General features: G+C 39.7%; 1 protein-coding gene across 1 annotated transcript in view; it reads right to left on the reverse strand.

Moving 5' to 3' along the window:
- Positions 1-552: 552 nt before the first annotated feature.
- The window catches only part of LOC127876084 (arginine--tRNA ligase, cytoplasmic-like), a 150,496-nt gene continuing 128,198 nt past the window's right edge, over positions 553-22,850 (reverse strand). The window contains exons 11-15 of the mRNA XM_052421000.1: positions 11,094-11,199; positions 3,929-4,042; positions 3,051-3,109; positions 1,753-2,000; positions 553-978 (exon numbers count right to left, since the gene is read on the reverse strand). Of these exons, the coding sequence (XP_052276960.1) occupies positions 869-978; positions 1,753-2,000; positions 3,051-3,109; positions 3,929-4,042; positions 11,094-11,199 (637 nt within the window). The 3' untranslated portion in view covers positions 553-868. The remainder of the gene's footprint in view (positions 979-1,752; positions 2,001-3,050; positions 3,110-3,928; positions 4,043-11,093; positions 11,200-22,850) is intronic.

Below are 22,850 nucleotides of genomic sequence, written 5' to 3' on the forward strand. Positions count from 1 at the left end.
TTGACCATTTCCGTCCAATGCAAGTTTTATTTAAGAAAGCAAATTATTAACTTATTAAATAATTAAACATCAATTAAAAATATTTTTTAAATAAACCCGGTAAATTTAGTATTTGTGTAATTGCGTTAAATTTGCGCGCTATGGTACGTTAACAAACATACGTAAATAGATCATCAATATTTGAGATCATAATACTTAGTTACTTCGCTATTAAATAAATGTACTGATTGTATTAAATATTCAAGGGAAAAAACATTTCTATATTCAGCCAATTTGAGTTTCAAAAATTATACCAGAATGAACAAAGGAACATGCCATTTTTGTGAGCGATACGACGCGAACGTAATTTAAGAGGCCAAACCAAAAATTTTTTTTACGTTCTCTAAATCATTTTAACTACTTAAGGCATTTCAGTTAACCGGTTAATAACCGGTAACAAAAAAGTTAACCGGTTAATGATTTTTGTAACCTCTTGCATCCATAATTTATACAGAAAATGTCGACCAATTCATGGACAACAAATACACTTAAACAACAACAAACAACTTGATGAACACTTCTATCATTATTGTTTTATTTCCTTTTCAAACAAAAGTTTACACATATTATCAAGTATTAAGCCATTTTAGTGACATAGGATATGCTGAAACAGTCCATCATCAACTTTACTTAAACAAATCATTTAAACCATCACAAATATCCATGTTTTTTTGCTAACAAAACTTTTAGCAAAATTTGCAAAATAACGATTGGAAAACTAATCATAAATTATCCACGGGTCATTCTTTTATACATAATGCTTATACAGTACAGTAAATACAGCCATTTCATTGGATATGACATGGGTCATATGACAGCCATTGCCAAATCACATCTTCTCTACGGGTGTGATGCCCAGAATGTGGAAGGCAGCAGCTATGATGTTTGCTGTGGCCTCACAGAGAAGTATACGCCCCATGTTCACCTTCAGTATTGCCCCTGTAAATGTCAGCAACAACATGGACTTATTTGAGTAAACATTTTGAGATGTTTTCAGTGTCCAACCCATGGGAATTATTTACAAGTGACTGGTAAAGTCTCAGGTGTGGTTTTCACAAAGCTCCTTAGACAAATTAACACTTAACCCTTTCCCATTCAAAGGCAAAAAGAAAATTGTTATGTGCAAACAGCATAAAACTATGAGTAACTCGCAGACTGTTCAGGTTTTATGCTGTTCGCTGCTCATTAGTATCTAAGGGTTGGAAATGAAGCCTTTAAAACTTGAATCTAGTAAGAAAGGTATTAAGTTATATTTAACATTCTAAGGGACTACTAATGCGTAAAAATACGTATCTAAGTGGTAAAGGGTTAAGATAAACTAAGGTGACTACTTTCAGATAAAGGTTCCTATGTGAAATCCATGGTTTCTTGCAAAGAGATTCATTTTCACTTAATTTAGCAATATTTTCTTTTTTACAACAATTTAAAGTAAAGACAGTGTTGCTGTCTCTCGAAGGCAATGTGCCTCCCTCAGAGAACACAGGGCTTAATGTATGTGCATTAAATGTCGTCTCTTATTAGCCTGTGCAGTCCGCTAACTGGATGTACATTTACAAGAGACTTGCTTAAAAAAAATTCATTAAAAATGTGTTGTCCCTGTGGATTGCAGAGGCTTATCTGGGACAACACTTTATGCACATGCATAAAGCCTGTTCATAAGGCTCCTATGTATAAAGGAGTGATTGATAAATATGTAAGTGTCTGCAGGCTCACCAGTGTTGCGGTCCTTTTCAATGCAGTAGCACTTGTCGTAGAACTCGGTGAAAGTGCAGGAGAGTTCGTACACGTAGTCGCACAGGCTGTGCAGCAGGAGGTCATCGAGGCACTTGGACACAACCTCCGAGAAACGCAGGATGCACTTGGCCAGCTTCCACTCCTTCTCGTCTGACAGCGACACCCCTTCCTTCTTGATTGCGGTTCGAAGCTGCTCTGGACTTATGTTTGCAGTTCGGGCGATTGACCTGCAGGCATGAAGTGTTTATAATGTTTTAAGACATTTTCACATTCCAAATGTTTTCGTTTACTATTGTTTGTAATTTGTGGGAAGAAACTTTCTGCATGTGGTTTGTTAGATAGTTTGATATTTTCACATTGCAAATTCATCATATATTGGTGGTTTGTGAGAATGAACTGCATGCATTACGATGTTTGATGACTGTTAAATATTTTATTTAAAAAATTAATTCTTCTTCAATAGTTTCAATACCATAAAGTAAACATCATGGTAAATATGAAATATTGACCAGACTGACAAGAAATTCATGTTTGGTGTGTGTGTCCATGTTTAACAACAAAATACACGTTCTTTGAATTGGTAATTATTATTGTTACTATACATAAATTGCTACACAATAAAAATGTAACAAGGGCTGTTTGTAAAACATGCATGCCCCCCATATGGGCTGTCAGTTGTAGTGGCAGCCATTGTGTGATTATGTTTTCTATCACTGTGACCTTGACCTTTGACCTAGTGACCTGAAAATTAACAGGGGTCATCTGCCAGTCATGATCAATGTACCTATGAAGTTTCATGATCCTAGGCGTAAGCATTCTTGAGTTTTCATCCAGAAACCATTTTACTATTTTGAGTCACTGTGACCTTGACCTTTGACCTAGTGACCTGAAAATCAATAGGGGGCATCTGGCAGTCATGATCAATGTACCTATGAAATTTCATGATCCTAGGCCTAAGCATTCTTGAGTTATCATCCGGAAACCATTTACTATTTCAAGTCACTGTGACCATGACCTTTGACCTGAAAATCAATAGGGGTCATCTGCCAATCATGATCAATGTACCTATGAAGTTTCATGATCATAGGCCTAAGCGTTCTTGAGTTATCTGGAAACCATCTGGTGGACGGACCGACCGACCGACACGGCAAAACAATATACTCCCTCTTTTTCGAAGGGGGGCATGAAAATATGGCACATTGTGATCAAACACTGAAAGGCAAAGAATAAGTCCCCGACAGAGGCACTGATGAGGAATTTCAAGGGCAGTAACCCACCTGATTCGTGTGTAGGCGTAGAGTAGATAGGCAGCTGTGTTGCCTCTGTCATCCAGCATCTACAAGGGAGGTTACTGAGAGGTCACATGAGCTGGGCTCTGGGAAAACTTGGCTGTATGCATATGCTTCAAGTGTTGTCCCAGATTAGCCTGTGAAGTCCAGACAGGCTGATAAGGGATGACACTTTCTGTCTAGACTGGATTTTCACTGAGATGAAAGATCTTTAAACAAAAAGTCCATTAAAGCAGAAAGTGTTGTGCCTGATTAGTCTGTGAGGACTGCACAGGCTTATCTGGGATAACACTTTATGCACTTCATTAAGAATTGTTTTCCCCAAAGTCGGCTCAAATTTGACTCAAATCTGTTCCTTAAGAGTGTGAATATGCCAGAAACGTTTCAATGCCATGCAAATATTTAACTTTAAAACAAGCTTTCAGTTTCTAACAAAGATTTTTAGCATTATATAACAAGATTAGCATGCGTGAACTATTTTTATTAAACAATTCAGTACTAGCAGGAAACAATAGAGAGTGCATAAATAACAGTGAACAGATATGATTTATAGTTTGATTCCAGTTATATCTTGGACAAACATAAAACAAGTCCTTTTTCTTAAAATAAATTGTGTAATGTTATTGATGGCAGACTTCAGCCTTGGGTTTTAAAGAACATGAAATAAATATGATCATTATTTATCTGCTCAAAACAGAATCTTTCAATTACGCCTACAGCAATTAATATGCATGCTTACAAATTAAATATTACACAATTAAATTTTCAGTTACTAGATTATTAATGATGGAAACTGAAGAATTCAACACTGAGCCCAGGAATAAATTAATTTACCCTCCACTCAAGGGGAGCATTTCTTGTGTTACCTTGTCAAAGGAGAAGATGTAGTCGTTGCACCTGTTGTGAGAGAGGTCTGCATATTTGATGCAGCCGTACGCCACCGCCTCCTGGGCCGCCTTGAACTCCTGCGCTGACAGCTCCTGAAGAGTCAGTGTTAAAAGTGTGAGGAATGTTCTGAGAAAACTGGGCTAAATTCACATGCCTAAAGCTGTCCCAATCAGCCTGTGCAGTCAACTAGCCCATGCAGGCTAAAAAGGGATAACACTTTCTGCTTTTAGGGAATTAAAAAAAAAAAGAAGTCTATTTGAAATAAAAATCTAGTCTTGGCGGAGAGTGTTGTCCCTGATTAGCCTGTGCAAACTGGGACATTACTTAAGCACATGAATAAGGCATCTTTTTCAAGAAGCAGGCTCAAATTAAATTAAAGACTTTCTTAATTAATCCAAGTTTTAAAGGCCACATCTCCAACACTATGTTAAAAATGAGCAGAAAACGGAATGATTCCAGAACAGCCCACAAGTAACTCACAGGCTGGTCTGCTTTTATGCTGGTCGCAAATAGCCATTTTCAATTTGTATCTGAGCCAAGAAGGTTAAAAAGGGTAAAGCCATTTCACAGAATGGCGTTTGAAAGCATTCCTTTATCTAGAGATGAATATTCACCCACACAAGTATGACCTTGTCACAAAACTGTGGCATCCATTTCAAAAGAAAAAAACTGACAGATCAAAAGAAAAGAAAAATAGAATGTTTTAGTTTATTATTGTACTACAAAGTAACTTAAAACAAATATGTGACATCTTTTAAGCAATATTTTCTGGAAACCATCAAATTCATAACAATATGTTAACAAAATAACATCCTATAAGTACAAGAAGTCCACTTAAAACATTATAAATGAAAAGCTCAGTTGAGACTTAATGAAAACAAATTTTTCTAGTAAAATTCATTTAATTTGTAATTACTTACCTGATATCATATGCTTACTTATTCCGATAGGATCGTAATCCATCCGGAATTTTTCGTCCGAGGAATCCCACACTTTTCAGAAACCCGTCAGGTAGGACAGAGCGGTCACATAGTGCCGTGTAGCCGCACAACCAAAACGGGACATTACCCAGAATCCACTCTTATTCCAATAAAAATATGAAATATTAGACGAAGAGCGGGGTGGGAGGTGGGACTTACCGATATCAGGTAAGTAATTACTAATTAAAATGAATTTTACTAGAAAAATTTGTTTTAATAGCTTAATTACGTTACCTGATATCATATGCTGAATTTGCAGCTGAGGCGGGAAGGTTCGCGAAAATCTCCCCATCACAGCGGAACCCATATCTCGGGTTCTCAGCTAATCTTCGTTATAACGGTATTAACTTAATTCACGGATAAGCGTAATATACCTATGCCGTAGAAGATACTACCGTTTGTGCAACCACAAGGGGGCCCAACAAATACAAGTTGTCCTGTTGGCACTCCAGAGAACGAAGATAAAAAGATGAAAAAGTAGTCTGATTCCTCCAGAAAGCAGCTTGAAGCACGTCAGAGAGTGGGGTATGATTAATATATGCCCACGAAGCCGACATTGCTCGTAATTCATGCGGTCTAATCTTAAAAAGGGATGAATCCCTTGAAGAAAGAGAAGAGTAAGCCCTTTTTATAGTCAAGGCTACCCAACGGGAAATAGAAGCCGCAGACACATCGCCCCCCCTTTTAAGGGAATGAAGAGTCTCTTACGAGAACCTCGAATAGACTTAACTCTACAAAGATAGAACTTCAAAGTCCTGACAGGGCAGAGGAGTCTATCTTCATCTTCATTACCACAAGTTCTAGAAAGACTTGGGACCTTGAAGGGTTTAGAAGCCATAGAGGGGAGTTGATTTTTAGCAAGGAATCCTGGCTGACACAACAAGGTGACAGAACCATCGGAGGAATCAAAACGAAGATGGCTTTCTTCGATAGAAAGAGCATGAATTTCACTTCTACGTTTGGATGAAGCCATGGTAAGAAGGAAAACGGTCTTCCAGGTTAGGAACTGTAAAGAAGCCTGATTAAGGGGTTCATAGGGAGCTTTAATAAGCGATCCAAAAACAAAAGCCAAATCCCATTTGGGGGTAAGAGAACGAGACACAGGACGTTTAAGTTCCATGGCTCGGATCAGTTCCAAAATGGCTGGATCAGCACAGACTTGTGATGACTTACGAAAAGCCAAGGTATGCGAAAGCACAGATCTGTATCCTTTGATGGAGCTAAGAGAAAGTTTCTTATCATCAAAGAGATAGATTAGAAAATCCGCTATGCGTCTAGCAGAGGGATTGAGGGGATCAATTTTCCCTCGAACACACCAATTAGAGAAGAGTTTCCAGCGAGCATCATAGACTGCTCTGGTGGACTTTCTCCTTGCAGAGGCAACGAACGTTGAAGCCCTGACAGAAAAGCGTTTCTTCTGCAGGGATTGCCTGATAACGGCCCGACGTGTAAGTGGAACATGTCTAGATCCATGTGAAGTCTGCCTCTCTGAGATAGGAGATCTTACCTGTGCGGGAGTTCCCTGGGAAAATCGCACAGGAGACGGAGAAGGTCGTTGAACCAGGATCTCCTGGGCCACCAAGGGGCTATCAGGAGGATCCAGCAAGAGCTCACCCTGATTTTCCCTAAGATTTGGGGAATTAGAATGGGTGGGGGATAAGCGTAAGCGTCCAGTTGATCCCAATCGAACGAAAGAGCGTCTACCGCCCACGCTGCTGGTTCGTACACTGGACTCACATACAGAGGAAGTCTGTGGTTGTCTCTGGTCGCAAACAGGTCGACCAGTGGATAACCGAATGTGAGGAATATCTGATTGGCCACTTCCTGATGAAGTGTCCACTCTGATGGAAGTAACTGGTGTTTGCGAGACAAACCGTCCGCCAGGGCGTTGAGACAACCTGGTATGTGTTTGGACAAGAGAGAGACGTTTAGGCTCTTGCAAAGAACAAGTAATTTCATTGTTTCCAGATACAGGGAGTGAGAGTGTGTCCCGCCCTGTTTCTGGATGTAAGCCACGACTGATGTGTTGTCTGTCGATACCATCACACAGGAGTCCCGAAGATGTGATTGGAATTGAGAAACAGCTAGAAAGACTGCTCGCATTTCGAGATTGTTTATGTGCAGGAGAGACTCCTGAGGAGACCACAATCCTGATAATGTCAGGCTGCGGGGTTCCAGGTGAGCGCCCCAACCTTCCATGCTCGCATCCGTTATGAGATGTAAAGACGGTTGCGGGGGAAGAAGCGGTACTCCTGCCAACAGGGTCTCCTCGTCTAGCCACCATTGAAGGTGGGGGACTAAGGACGGAAGGATGGGAATCTGTGTAAGCAGATTGTCTGGAGACCATTTCCATCGAGCTGAGAGATAGTGCTGAAGAGGACGTAGGAAGAGACGTCCCAACTGCACGAAGTCTGCTACAGAGCTCAGGATACCGTTGAGTGAGAGGAAATCTTGAGCTGTGATATGAGATTGGGACAGCACCCATCTGACCTTCAAAAGGAGGTCTGATACACGTTGCGGTGAGACCCTGACCCTATTGATGTGGGTCAGAAAATTCATTCCCACGAATATGAAATCCTGAGAGGGAATGAGGTCTGACTTGGCTACATTGAGAAGGAGTCCTAAAGAGAGGAGCTCCTTCCAAGATAACTCTAGGTGTAGCAGAAGCAGTTGACGATCGAGCTGGTGTAAGAGCCAATCGTCGAAATACTGAAGCAGTTGAACCCCGTGTAATCGGAGGTGTGCGCTCATTGCGGCCATGAGTTTGGTGAAAACTCGTGGAGCCGTGGCCAATCCAAAGGGCATCGCCCGAAACTGGTAGACCTGGGCTCGAAAGGAGAAGCGCAGGTACTTCCGGTAGTTGGGATGGATAGGAACATGGAAGTATGCATCTTCCAGGTCCAAGGAAACCCCCCATTGCATGGGTTTGATGGAGCGCCGAATGAAGGCAGGAGTCTCCATCTTGAAAGTAGGTTTGACTAGAAACGTGTTGAACACTTTTAAGTCTATGACTGGTCTCCAGGAGCCGCTTTTCTTTTGAACAAGGAAAAGGCGACTGTAAAATCCTGGAGAACAAGGGTCGTGAACCCTTTCTACCGCCTGTTTTTCCAGGAGTCCGAGAATGGAGTCTGGAAGTTGTGGATGCGGAGATACCAGATCTATTGGGACGCGAGAGAGTGGGGGCCTTTTTTTTAATTGAAAAGTGAGGCCTTGTGTGACAAGAGAATGAACCCACACGTCCGAAGTTATTTGGAGCCATCGATTTGCGAAGTGCATAAGTCTGGCCCCGACTGGTACCTCCGGCATCAGAGGTTGTGGCGGTTGAAAGGGGTATAACCTAGGGCTGACCTTTAGGAGGTCCATCCTTGCCGGAAGAAGGATTAAATGACTTCTTGTCCGCATTGGGTTTGCCCTTACTCCAATTTTGTTTTACAGAAGGCTTCCGATAGGAAGTTGTTCTGTTCTGAAAAGGAGGCCTATTTGTGGGCTGACGTGGAGCAGACGGACGCTTAGTAGGGAAACTGTCCCTTTTAGCATTCTTGGCCGGTGGGGCTCCTGGGGGCTTAGAAGCAGGGCGCTTAAAAACCACAGGGCACTGGCCAGATTTGCTCCTAGCTAAGGAGGCATGTATCTGATCTTCACGATCAGCAATAAGTGCCGACTGTATCCTCCCTCCGAAAAGAGACTCTGCTGTTAGTGGAGCAGTTCGAAGGGAGTTTACGCCTGTTTCCAAAAGGAAATTATTTGTCAAGGAAGAGAGGATGAGGTCTCTCCGAAGCCTTAACATCTCAGACATAGACGACGCAGCATTGTGAGATAAACACTGCGTAGTACGTGAAAGATGTATCAACAAGGCCCGGAGCTCCTCTGGGATTGAATCAGAGAGCTTCTAAACCAAGTCTAAGGCTGTGGCTGCCATGAGATCTAGCTGGTTAGCCAGACCTATGGAACGGCGTTCTCTCAGCTCCCAATTTTCCAACAGGGAAAGAGGGACTGATGTATGGGTAGATGATGAAGGCATTGTAAGTGACAGCTTACTAATGTCAGCATCAGGAACCGGAAGTTTGGAAAGGTCCAAACCGGTAGAAGGGTCGGGTACTGGGGCCTTATAACTTTTCCCGCCGTCCATCTGTTTAGGCTCCGTCAGCTCCTTAGGGGTATTCCATGGAGATGGCGAAGACTTATTGGCTGGTTCAAGTGACTGGAAAACAGCCATTGTGGAAGAGCCAATAGGAAGGCGTAGATCCACTCGGGAAGTAGCCTTACTTATCCTGCCGGGCTCTCGTCTGCGTGCTACCTGTTCTGTAACGGTAACTGCAGATCCTGTGAGAGACAAGGAAGGGCGGGGGCAGAAGTCCTCATCTAAGGTATTGAACATAAGTTCGTATACCTGATTGATGGAGGCAAAATAATAAAGTTCGGCCTCATTAGACTCCGAACTCGCCTCAATCTAACCATCTGCGGGAGCATTGGATTGATTGAAACCGGTGGATATAGGAGAAGGAATAATAGATTCATTTGCTTCTATCATGAGAGAATCGTTTTCCGGCACCATCAAAGATATAGCTGGTGAGTTAGGTCTCTCAGAGATCAAGTCAGCAGACTCACTTTGAATACCAGAGGTCGCTGGTAAAGGATCAGTCGAATAAGGGACAAAGATTCCCGGCGACTGTTGGATCCACAAAGTATTGGGATTTGATGGTGTAGCGGCAGCCCGGGGTATACTTCTATGCAATGTGGAAGAGACCAGTGAGGCTGAAAACGCAGCCGAAGTGGTTAGATTAACCCCTGTACCTTGAGCCTGATATGTATGCAAACTAGTGTTTGAATACAAATTATGCTCAGTGGTTGTAAGAACGGCTGAAGTGTGTGTTGAGGCAAAAATAGAGGCCGACACACGTGGAGGGGTGTCAATAGATTCCTCAGAGAAGGATCGACTAGGGGACCTAGGAGTCCGAGAGCGCCTAATAGAGGAAGGTCTATGTCCCTTATCCCTTCGACGCCGAGACACTGTTCAGCGGCGCTGGGAATGATGTTTCCTGATCGAACGTCTCCCCGAGCACTGGCGTGATCGCTCTTTACGAGGCAATCTACGCCGAGAAACACTCGGTGAGCGTGAACGACGTCCCCTTTGATAATGATGAGGGCTATTTGAAGTAGACGATGAGTCATACGAAAACGAGCCCGAGGTGGAGGAGTAGCCGGAAACATCAGACACGACACGTTTACATCTGTGACTCACAGTAGAAACGCGGCTGCGTCTACCTTTGTGGAGTACTGACAAGGTAGTGTCAACATCTACGGTGACCGGAACGGTCTGTGGCACAGACCGAAACCTGGTGACCGGATCGGTCATTACATGACCGGTGACCGGACCGGTCAATGACCGGTGACCGGTTGACCGGTCTCAGCATGACCGGTGACCAGACCGGTCAATGACCGGTGACCAGTTGACCGGACCGGTCATAGCATGACCGGTGACCGCACCAGTCATACACGAAACGATACAGAAATACACGCATATATATACGGAGAATGTTTTAACGCAATACAAAAACTTCTCTATTCTGTTAAACAGAAGAATCCAGCGAAACAGAAGCAACAATTAAGTTAATAACAAAATGTCGGCCTTTGTATATCGCCATCCGGAATAAGAGTGAATTCTGGGTAATGTCTCGTTTTGGTTGTGCGGCTACACGGCACTATGTGACCGCTCTGTCCTACCTGACGGGTTTCTGAAAAGTGTGGGATTCCTCGGACGAAAAATTCCGGATGGATTACGATCCTATCGGAATAAGTAAGCATATGATATCAGGTAACGTAATTAAGCTATTAAAAATCCTTGTAACTTCTAAATAAAATAAAGTAAGCAGTATTCTGGGAATACTGGGATTAATGCATGAACATAACGTGACATCACAAATTAGCCTGTGCAATTTGCACAGGCTAGTTAGGGCTAACACTTGTGTGGCATTTTTTGTTTAAAGAGTGTTTTTTCTTAGAAAACATCAAGTTTAGACGGAAAGTGTTGTCCCTGATTAGCATCGGCAGACTGCACAGGCTAATCTGTGATGACCCTTAATGTACATGCATAGGCCCAGTTTTCCAACAGTGAGGCTACAATAAATTTCCCGCCCAGGCCTTTCATGTAGTTGACCCTGACCTTGTCCCGCCCTTTGTCCACCAGTTTCTGTCCGGTACGGGCAAGTCCCTCATCCAGCAGATCTACCAGCCGCACTGTGTCACCTGACCGGGTCTTGAACTTCTTCCTTAAACACACAGAAATAAATACACTGAGAGTATGTCTGACAGCAAATTGTGGAATAGATCTTAAAGTTTGTATTATGTATGTATAGCATGTACACACATTCATGCTAACACACAAAACAATATGTACTCTATATATAAAGACCATTTAAATGCAAAGTTAGATGTTCTTTAGTCAAAATTTGAGACAAAGGGTGACTATTTCATGTTCCTCAGGTCAAATCTTGCCCACTTTTTAAACATTCCAAAATAGTATTGTAATACCCAAAATGTGCAAGTGTATTCAAGATCACAGTCTAGAACAGGTCACTCAGTCACAGTCTAGACCAGGTCACTCAGTCACAGTCTATACCAGGTCACTCAAACACAGTCTAGACCAGGACACTCAGCCACAGTCTAGACCAGGACACTCAGCCACAGTCTAGACCAGGTCACTCAAACACAGTCTGGACTAGGACACTCAGCCACAATCCAGACCAGGTCACTCAGCCACAGTCTAGACCAGGTCACTCAGCCACAGTTTAGACCAGGTCACCTGGTTACATCTTAGACCAGGTCACTCAGCTACAGTCTAGACCAGGTCACTCAGCCACAGTCTAGACCAGGACACTCAGCCACAGTCTAGACCGGGTCACTCAAGTGTATTCAAGATCACAATCTAGACCAGGTCATACAAGTGTCTTCAAGATCACAGTCTAGACCAGGTCACTCAGCCGCAGTTTAGACCAGGTCACTCAAGTGTATTCAAGATCACAGTCTAGACTTAAGTGTATTCAAGATCACCATCTAGACCAGGTCACTCAAGTGTATTCAAGATCACATTCTAGATCAGGTCACTCAAGTGTATTCAAGATCTCATTCTAGACCAGGTCACTCAAGTGTATTCAAGATCACAGGCTAGACCAGGTCACTCAAGTGTATGTAAGATCACATTCTAGACCAGGTCACTCAAGTGTATTCAAGATCACATTCTAGACCAGGTCACTCCAGTGTATTCAATATCACATTCTAGACCAGGTCACTCAAGTGTATTCAAGATTACATTCTAGACCAGGTCACTCAGCCTTGAAGGCCCCCCCCCCCCCCTCCTCTTTTTTTCAATAACACACCGAACACAAATTGATCACAACATGCAACAAAATAATTATAATTATTTCATTACTATGTTCTAATCATTGAATGGCGGTTAGCAAACCTATTACTTGTAATTTATTATCCCTTTTCATGCACAATAGAATGAAATGCAATTCACTAACCTCCTTAGTTTTCCAGAAAATTGTTTATCACTCATTGTGTTCTTGACAAATTGAGGAGATATATTTATGCTTGTTTGAGAATTTTAAGTACTTTAACTGAAAACAATCAAATTAAACTGCCAGCCATTTGTCAACGGCCAAGTAATAACTTGAAGTTAATGTGAAGAAAACAATTCAATAATCTGACATTTTCATTGGAGCATGCTGAAAGTTAATCAATTCCAGAGCATAAAATGTGCATCTAATCAGCATCCTGTATTACTACACTAAGACTCCTTACACAATTCTTTGAATAAGCACGCATTTTAATATCCTATAATTTGATTAATAGTTGCAACATTATAAAATCAACTTTTAGTTGATTGAAATTTATTTAACAAATAGACATCAAAATTGATCTTAACAGATAACCTGAAGAACATGCCCAAGTCTGGTGTTGCTGTAAGGAGCTTAATACTATAGGACCCAACTAATCTGGCAAGTGCAGATGTATTCAGATTTGCAGGTTAAGGAATATAGGATATCATTGCAGTCTGAAAAGGCTAATCAGGGAGGACAGTCTCCGCTTAAATAGTGTATTTTTGTTGTTGAAGAAAGTCTCTTCTTAAGCAAAAGTCCAGTTTTAGTAGATAGTGCTATCCCATATTAGCCTGTGCATTCTGCAGAGGCTTATCTGATATGACAGTACGCACATGCATTAAGCCCTCTTTTCCTGTATCAAGCCAAAATATTTATTGCTGAATCACCACCTACACCACTCTGATCCCAAGTCATGGCTTGTTCAGTTTTTTCCAGTCATTGCAGCATCCTAAGTGCAAAAACAACAACAAGTAAACCATTTTTCACAAAGTTTAACTCTTACAGTGCTGGAACCGAATTTTGAAAGCCTTTGCAAACAGTTTGGATCCAGATGAGACGCCACAGAACGTGGCGTCTCATCAGGATCCAAACTGTTTACTATTCTGATAGTATTCTTTGAAAAAAATCGAAGAAAATGCTAATTTTTGAAATTCAGCAGACGGCATTTTTAGCAGACGACAAATATCCCAGCATGCAAAGGGTTAATTCAGAATGCTCACACATAAACGAACTTGTGATACCAATAACCCAATATTTATGTATGAATATACTTTTTATGGCATCAAGTAATATACTGATCAACCCTTTGCATGTACTTTTATAATCTAGATAATTAAGTGAGCCCTAGAAGTTGCTTGCTGTCTTTTGGTCTCTATTATAGAACTCATTTGGTTCTTGACATTCCAATGTATAATGAGTGTCTCTTTTAATATAGACAGCTGAATAAAAGATGAGTCAATGCCTTTGGCATCAGAAATGAAGAACCTACAAGTACATACTTGTATGTTGTAGTATGTCCTTGAAAGCTTTTTTATGTTTATCAATGTATTGTTACATATAAAAGATATAATTGCAATAAAAGAGATTTGTTTTCATAGTACATACACACATTTTGACAATTGAGAGAATTTTATTGGGGAAATAACCAATTGTTTTAAGTCCGAACAAATTAAACCACAAGGACAATGGCTTAAGAGGTTGTATCACAAGCATTTGAATGACAAATTGTTGGCTCAAAGGTACATAACAAAGAAATTAATGGATTATAATGGGTCAGAAAATAGTGTTTTGCACATATAAACTTCATGGTGATGACATTCTTCAAGTTTCAAATCATTTTCTTGATAAAGCAGTTTGCTGCATGCACTTAGAACAATTTTTCGGCGTAGCTGTCTATGCCAGCTTTTCACCTTAGCTGGCCTCTGTAAGTGTCCAAAAAAATTCAAATAAAATTTCCCGCGGCTAGATACGAATGAATACACTTCATTTATTCCATTGGCTGATTTGAGCATAATCCCCTAGACCATTGGAAACATGACTGCATCTCTGTAGCATAGCGTGTAACAATGTTTTACTGCGTGTTCAGCATGAAACAATTTTATCTCTAATGAAAAGGCTTGATGGATAGAACAGTTTTGCGCTCAACTCTTGACATCAATACAGTTTTGTATGCCCCTTTATATTCAGGGGATTGTCAGCGACAGAGCCTTTGTACTTAAAGGCTATCTTCTCATATTGAGTAATTACTACCATATTGCTGCCTGTGTACTAGTATATTTAAGTTCATAAAAGTATTGTTTTTCCCTATCCTGATATTCGTTTTGGGCTAACCATTTTCAATTATTTTCGAAATTGAACATTATACATGTAAAAGTATAAAGTTTTTAACAAGCCGTCGTTCCAGCAGTGAAATCGTGACCTCACTTAATGCATTGCATTCCAACCCGCAAGGTATCAGGAACAGTTCGCGGCCAGTAAACGGATCGTTAAATAATATAGGCGCTATCTCGTTAACTAGGTGAACTGGAATTGCATTTAGACCAGAAATATGTTCAATGAAGATATTTGGCGATATAACTATGGTAGGTCAATCATAGATTCTTAATGTGTTTTCAACAATACCATGATAACTAGTATTTTTGATTAATTAAACAAGCATTATTCCAACATTTTAACAATTTGTTAAGCATGAGCGCGATGATTTCCGATACTGTTCAGAATCGAATAAAATAGCAATGCCCGACACACAGGTTTGTTCGAAGAACGCGCGTATAAATATTTAAAATATGTACGAATAATTCGCCAATGGCCGGTTGACTTATATGTTTTAATTTTACTTCCATTCTTCTTTTGTTTTTCTGTTTGTAATTATAGATATATGATAAGCAATACGTAATAATGTAAAATAAGCCGCAAAAACTCCGCCTAACATCCCGTTCTCTGTGTGATGCAGCAAAGAACTGCATGGAAAATGACATTCGCTATCTTTGATCTCATTCATTAAATCCTTTACCTTTCACCAACTCCAACCACAATCAACGCCGTATATCTTTTTAAAAGATATTTCTTGTTACTTCTACCAAAAGAAAAGCACATTCAATGGCACATTATTCAGGAAAGTGTTGATTAATTGAAGTGAACAAATTACATTTCACATCTATTTTTCAGACTGATGATATTGGTTCCATTGTACTTGACACATGTAGACAAATGTAGAAGCAGTTCAGTCCACACACAGCATCAAACAAACAAACTGACCGAATAACCAACCAACCAACCAACAACTGACTCCAATATACACGATGTCAAGCTTCGTTTGCAGGGTTATGAAAATCCAAAATGAGATCAGCTTTATTCATTACAAGAGTGCAAGTGTCATGTAATAAGGTCTCAAGTATGCATATGGAATTGAAGTAATTTATTTCAAGAATTGTACCTGCTGAGTTAGTTTTGACCCCATTTGACCTAATTTTAAAATGGCCTATGTATTGTCAAGACAAATTTTCTGACCAAGTGTCATCAAGATTGAATCCTAAATATGACTTCTAGAGTGGTAACAAGATTTGTATAGTTATTTATCTCAATGACTCAATCTAAAATTTCACTAGATATTGTAAAGATAAAAGACCAAGTTTAAACAAAATTAACTCATTTATGAGGCTCCTAGATTGATATAAAGGTTTTTAAGAGCATTTGACCTGGTGACCTAGTTTTTACCCACTTGACCACGATTCAAATTTACTTAGATATTGTAAAGATTAACATTCTAACTAAGTTTTATTGTTAATGAGTCATAAATGTGGCTTCGATAGTTGTAACAAGGTTGTTCAAGGATTTGATCTTGTAACAGGTGCTATTATCTTTTTTTGAATCACAAAGAAAAAGGAAACCATGGTGACACAATTTATTCAAGATGTGCGATCACAATAAAGCAATGCTTGTTATTATAAATGGATTTTATGCCCACAAACATTGTTCCCAAGCTAGAGGAAGATCCAAGAACAACATTGTATTAGGAGAGCAGAACATGCAAATTTAGCTATTTTTGGATAATTCAAGGACAAACATTCGGAAGATTTACAGGCAATCTCACTGGTTATTGAACTTGGTGGAGATAATTGTATGCATAAAAATATTGTGATTAAGTTTGAAGATGATTACATTAAAACTATTTGGTTAGAAAGTGGACAAGATTACTTTGGCTTTTTTGTATAATTCATCCCACTACTTTTCTTTTTCTATTTTTTTTTAAACTAGTAAAACATTTTAGAAAGGTACAATAATAAAAGTTTAACAGACTTCATTGGTTTTACTTGTTATGTCAATAGGCATGTTATTCTGATGTCCATGAAAATATCCACATAAAATATATTAAAAGAAAATACTATAAATATTTATGGTTTGGTAATTTAGGTATGTCAAAGTTAAGTCCCTTATTGTCTCACATTCTTCTCAAAATGAAAAAGTACAGCATGGTCGACAAATTGCCTGAGAATGTAAAATCAACTTTTTGAAATAACAAGGGGACATTGTGTTGGATGGGGACCTTCCAACCAAATTTAGCTACTGCTGCAGGTGTTCCCACGTTTTAAAATGTCTTATAATTAAAAGAATGATTTCTTCTTCCATACACATACTGGAAACCCTCTGCAGCATTTTGGCTTTTAAATACATGAGTAGCTACACTACAGCCAACACGGCCATAATCCGCGGCTACGCCACGGCCAGATTATTAGTACGCGGCGGCCCAATCGTGTGTTCACATGGCGTATCGCCGTGACACTTGGCATCGATCTGCGCAACGACGCCGAGTCTGTATTAACCTCGCGTACTTTCGCGGAGTAAATCCGCCGCATACGTACGCGGTGGATGGAGTGAAAAGATATCCATCTACATGTATGTGTAGCGTAGAATTAATTACGCGCAACTGTTAATGTTTCGTTCGATTATCATTATTAAATTTGTAATCCAAAACACACTTCCGAATTTTAATGCTAACGCGACCTTTGGCAAATTCTAGCATCAAATAAACAGTGCTAAAATATCCTTTGTTTCTTAAAAAGCGCGCAAATATTATGCAGACATGTACAACGTCGTTTGGAAAGTTTGGGTGTATTTTGTGTTGTATAAATACATGAACATCACGTCAGGCGTAAATCGAGTGTTCAGTGGAAAAAAAAACGCCCAGATTAGACGTTATTTCTTCATCTCTATAAATAGTAACAAATGCCAAAATGTATTTGATACTTAAGGAAATATCGAGAATGTTTGTGTATCGTCAATATTTACCAGCATTTGCTTTAAAACTGGAATACGGGATTATCGGGTAATTAGAAGCGATATTAACTGTATAATATGAACAAAATAAAACGTATTTATATACGCATATTCAAACAATAGTTATAATAAGCTGATAATTAACAAAACAACAAATACGTTGTCACCGTCTTGATTATTGATGTGGCTTCAAACTGCTAATTTTCTCAGCTTAAATATAATAGCAAAATCAACATGCAATTAATTTATAAATCCACCATATGCTGGAGCTTGGACCACTTGTATGTGTGAAAACATAATTACCTGACCTTGTTTATGTGTGAAATACATACACTACGGGCGGGAAACAAACTTAATTGGCCAGACACATTAACTATGCTTACATGTATATGCTAATACAATCCGCGCACAATAAATTTATTATGATTTTAAATATTATTATAATAGTTCTTTCAAAATTTGTTAACTACATGTAACTAATAATTTTAATAAGATTTTTTATTTCATGATGCGCATCGACTCGGCATCATGTCCCGGATCGCGGCATGCCTCGGCGGACAGATGCGAAGTTTCGCGGCGAAATGTGACTTGCCGGGGCATACTGACGCGGCTTCAACGACTGATGCGGCGTCGACTTGTTTCGCCTTGCCGCCGCAGATCGCGAAATACGTTTGTTCCGCTTTGGCTGTACTGTACTTCTTTAGTGAATCAAAACCACAGCACAACATAGAATGTATTCGTAATTCAACTTAATACATCAATCTGGAAGGTACATGAACTTTACTACGCATTCCCTAAACACAAAGGACACATCATGTAATTAGCAGGCATGGAAAGCATTCATGCATACAAATGCCTATCTCAGAATGCTGGGGTTTGATGCTAAGCAGCAGGCACTCTGTATAATTTCACAACCTTGTTATTATATTTAGGACATTTCTGTAGCATATTCACACCCTCTGATGGAAACTTGACAGTTTCCATTACGCCAGAAAAGTTTCTATTCCATGGTGGCAATCATGTTGACGAATAGAATTTGTTTTCTGGTCTATATACACAATGTTTTAAAGGACATTTGTATTAAAGTAAATAGATAGTTGTCACATTATACATGCAGGTTTGTCCTAAAGACAAATGCAAAAGACTTTGTTTCAAACTACCTGCAAACAATTCAACAAATATTCTTCATACTGGCGATGGATAGTGCACTAAAATTCTCTCAAAAATTCTCAACTGGTATTAAAGTACATCTAAAAATCTAGCAGACAAGTTGATGAGATTTAGCCCAACACAAACCTGATTGTATCTTACATCAACTGTTGAGGAGTGTAATGGATCCTGTCTGTTCTTATATTGGATTCCATCAGTGACAGGACACCTTTGACCTTTGTAAACATAATCTATGACTTGCTTTCTAAGTCCTAAAGCAAACATCAGGCACTCAGTTGTTAACTTACAGTATGGTGGAGTTAATAGGCTAGAACAGTTTGATTTACTGGCTAAGGAATTGTTCATCAAGAGTTTTCAGTTACTAACTTTTTAATAGTAAATGCAGCATTTTAACCTTACATCAGAATAAAAACGAAAACAAACGTTATTTCTAAGCAAAACCAATCAAACCTCTATTAACACATTATTGACTGATCCATTACAACAATTTCAAATATCCTGTCTTCATGTCAACGTCCTATGAGTCTATGACGCTGCAATCCATCAATTATATTTGTCAGTAAACTATGCCATTAATAGATGAATAATTTGTATTTAGATTTTATCCCATTCTATCCATTTCTCCAAGCAAACACTGTCTGAACACCTTGTTGGAAGAAAAATCTGAAACAGGAGAGAAGCAAAAAAAGATTTAAAACAAGATGGGTTTGTGAAACACAATGTTCCCCTATATGACGTTTGACCTTGAAGGATGACCTTGACCTTGTGAAGGATGACCTTGACCTTTCACCACTCAAAATGTGCAGCTCCATGAGATACACATGCATGCCAAATATCAAGTTGCTATCTTCAATATTGCAAAAGTATTCATAAAATAAGCGATTTGGGCCACATATATTTGACCTCTGACCTTGAAGGATGACCTTGACCTTTCACCACTCAAAATGTGCAGCTCCATGAGATGCACATGCATGCCAAATATCAAGTTGCTATCTTCAATATTGCAAAAGTATTTATAAAATAAGTGATTTGAGCCACATATATTTGACCTCTGACCTTGAAGGATGACCTTGACCTTTCACCACTCAAAATGTGCAGCTCCATGAGATACACATGCATGCCAAATATCAAGTTGCTATCTTCAATATTGCAAAAGTATTCATAAAATGAGCGATTTTGGCCACATATATTTGACCTCTGACCTTGAAGGATGACCTTGACCTTTCACCACTCAAAATGTGCAGCTCCATGAGATACACATGCATGCCAAATATCAAGTTGCTATATTAAATATAGCAAAAGTTATTGCAAAATGTTAAAGTTGGCGCAAACAAACCAACCAACAGACCAACAGACCAACCAACCAACAGACAGGGCAAAAACAATATGTCCCCCATTACTATAGTGGGGGACATAAAGATACGTGGGCATAATCCCAACAGATTGCATGGTCTATATGGAATTAGATTTTTATTCGGCCTCCTAGCACTGAAGTGCGGCGCAATATATGGTGTGATATTTTTATTTTGCCCCTGATAAAAGTCATTATTATGTAATAAATGTACTTTTACAATTTTGGACAACATAAAAATTTTACTGCAATGCATACAAATTATACAATGTTGTAAATATGCGTTCCATTGTATTTTTATTTTTCATCTGTTTGTTTGCTTAACCAAAACTTATTTGAACTGTTGCTCCTGAAACGGTTTGCTCCTATCATAACTGAATGATCAGTAACTACAAATATTGGAGGCAAGTAAAACCAGTGCCATGTTTGGCAGCATTAGTTTCCATTTGCTTATGACCATAAATAAATTGTGTATGCACATATTTTGTTTGTTGTACATTTAGAAAAATAATGATCAGTGTTTTTTTTCACCTATAGGGGAATGGTGGCGGAGCCTGTCCAAAGGGGAAAAACGCATCGTTTTTTAGGAAAAGGGGAAAATTAAGAAGTCATTCTTTTATATGTAATGATATTTATTATATGAATACACATGTATGTATGAATGTACAAGGGCTGTTTGTAAAACATGCATGCCCCCCATATGGGCTGTCCATTGTAGTGGCAGCCATTGTGTGAGCACGATTTTTGTCACTGTGACCTTGACCTTTGACCTAGTGACCTGAAAATCAATAGGGGTCATCTGCGAGTCACGATCAATGTACCTATGAAGTGTCATGATCCTAGGCAAAAGCGTTCTTGAGTTATCATCCGAAAATCATTTTACTATTTCGGGTCACCGTGACCTTGACCTTTGACCTTGTGACCTAAAAATCAATAGGAGTTATCTGCGAGTCATGATCAATCTACCTATGAAGTTTTATGATCCTAGGCAAAAGCGTTCTTGAGTTATCATCCGAAAACCATTTTACTATTTCAGGTCACCGTGACCTTGACCTTTGACCTAGTGACCTCAAAAACAATAGGGGTCATCTGCAAGTCATGATCAATCTACCTATGAAGTTTCATGATTCTAGGCGTATGCGTTCTTGAGTTATCATCCGGAAACCATTTTACTATTTCGGGTCACCGTGACCTTGACCTTTGACCTAGTGACCTCAAAATTGATAGGGGTCATCTGCGAGTCATGATCAATCTACCCATGAAGTTTCATGATCCTAGGCGTATGCGTTCTTGAGTTATCATCCGGAAACCATTTTACTATTTCGGGTCACCGTGACCTTGACCTTTGACCTAGTGACCTCAAAATTGATAGGGTCATCTGCGAGTCATGATCAATCTACCCATGAAGTTTCATGATCCTAGGCGTATGGGTTCTTGAGTTATCATCCGGAAACCATTTTACTATTTCGGGTCACCGTGACCTTGACCTTTGACCTAGTGACCTCAAAATCAATAGGGGTCATCTGCGAGTCATGATCAATATACCCATGAAGTTTCATGATCCTAAGCGTATGCGTTCTTGAGTTATCATCCGAAAACCATTTTACTATTTCGGGTCACCGTGACCTTGACCTTTGACCTAGTGACCTTAAAATCAATAGGGGTCATCTGCGAGTCATGATCAATCTACCTATGAAGTTTCATGATCCTAGGCGTATGCGTTCTCGAGTTATCATACGACAACCACCTGGTGGACGGACCGACCGACCGACCTACCGACCGACCGACCGACCGACCGACCGACATGAGCAAAGCAATATACCCCCTCTTCTTCGAAGGGGGGCATAAATATTCACAGCTCAATGTCTCTGTTCTTTGTCTTAAATATATATCAATGATTTGTTCAACATTAGTTTCAGTCAGTTCAGCCGTCATGCACAGTATCATTTTTCCAAGCCAATTAGTTTCTAATTGGGATTTTTTAAATCAATAAAATGGCACATGTGAGCATTTTTTATCAATAAAATGGGCCAAATTGGAATGTTTTTATCAACAAATATTGACACAATATAGATACATCAGGCCTTTTCTTGGCCATTTTTGAAAAAAATTTAATTCACGAAGTCCACTAATTTGGGAAAACCTAATTTAAAACAAGGGCTGTTTGTAAAACATGCATGCCCCCCATATGGGCTGTCCATTGTAGTGGCAGCCATTGTATAAATACGATTTTTGTCACTGTGACCTTGACCTTTGACCTAGTGACCTGAAAATCAATAGGGGTCATCTGCGGGTCACGATCAATGTACCTATGAAGTTTCATGTTCCTAGGCAAAAGCGTTCTTGAGTAATCATCAAAAAATCATTTTACTATTTCGGGTCACCGTGACCTTGACCTTTGACCTTGTGACCTCAAAATCAATAGGGGTCATCTGCAAGTCATGATCAATCTACCTATGAAGTTTCATGATCCTAGGCGTATGCGTTCTTGGGTTATCATCCGAAAACCATTTTACTATTTCCGGTCACCGTGACCTTGACCTTTGACCTAGTGACCTCAAAATCAATAGAGGTCATCTGCGAGTCATGATCAATCTACCCATGAAGTTTCATGATCCTATGCGTATGCGTTATTGAGTTATCATCAGGAAACCATTTTACTATTTCGGGTCACCGTGACCTTGACCTTTGACCTAGTGACCTCAAAATCATTAGGGGTCATCTGCAAGTCATGATCAAT

Source organism: Dreissena polymorpha, chromosome 4 (genome assembly GCF_020536995.1).
Source record: "Dreissena polymorpha isolate Duluth1 chromosome 4, UMN_Dpol_1.0, whole genome shotgun sequence".
NCBI lineage: Eukaryota > Metazoa > Mollusca > Bivalvia > Myida > Dreissenidae > Dreissena > Dreissena polymorpha.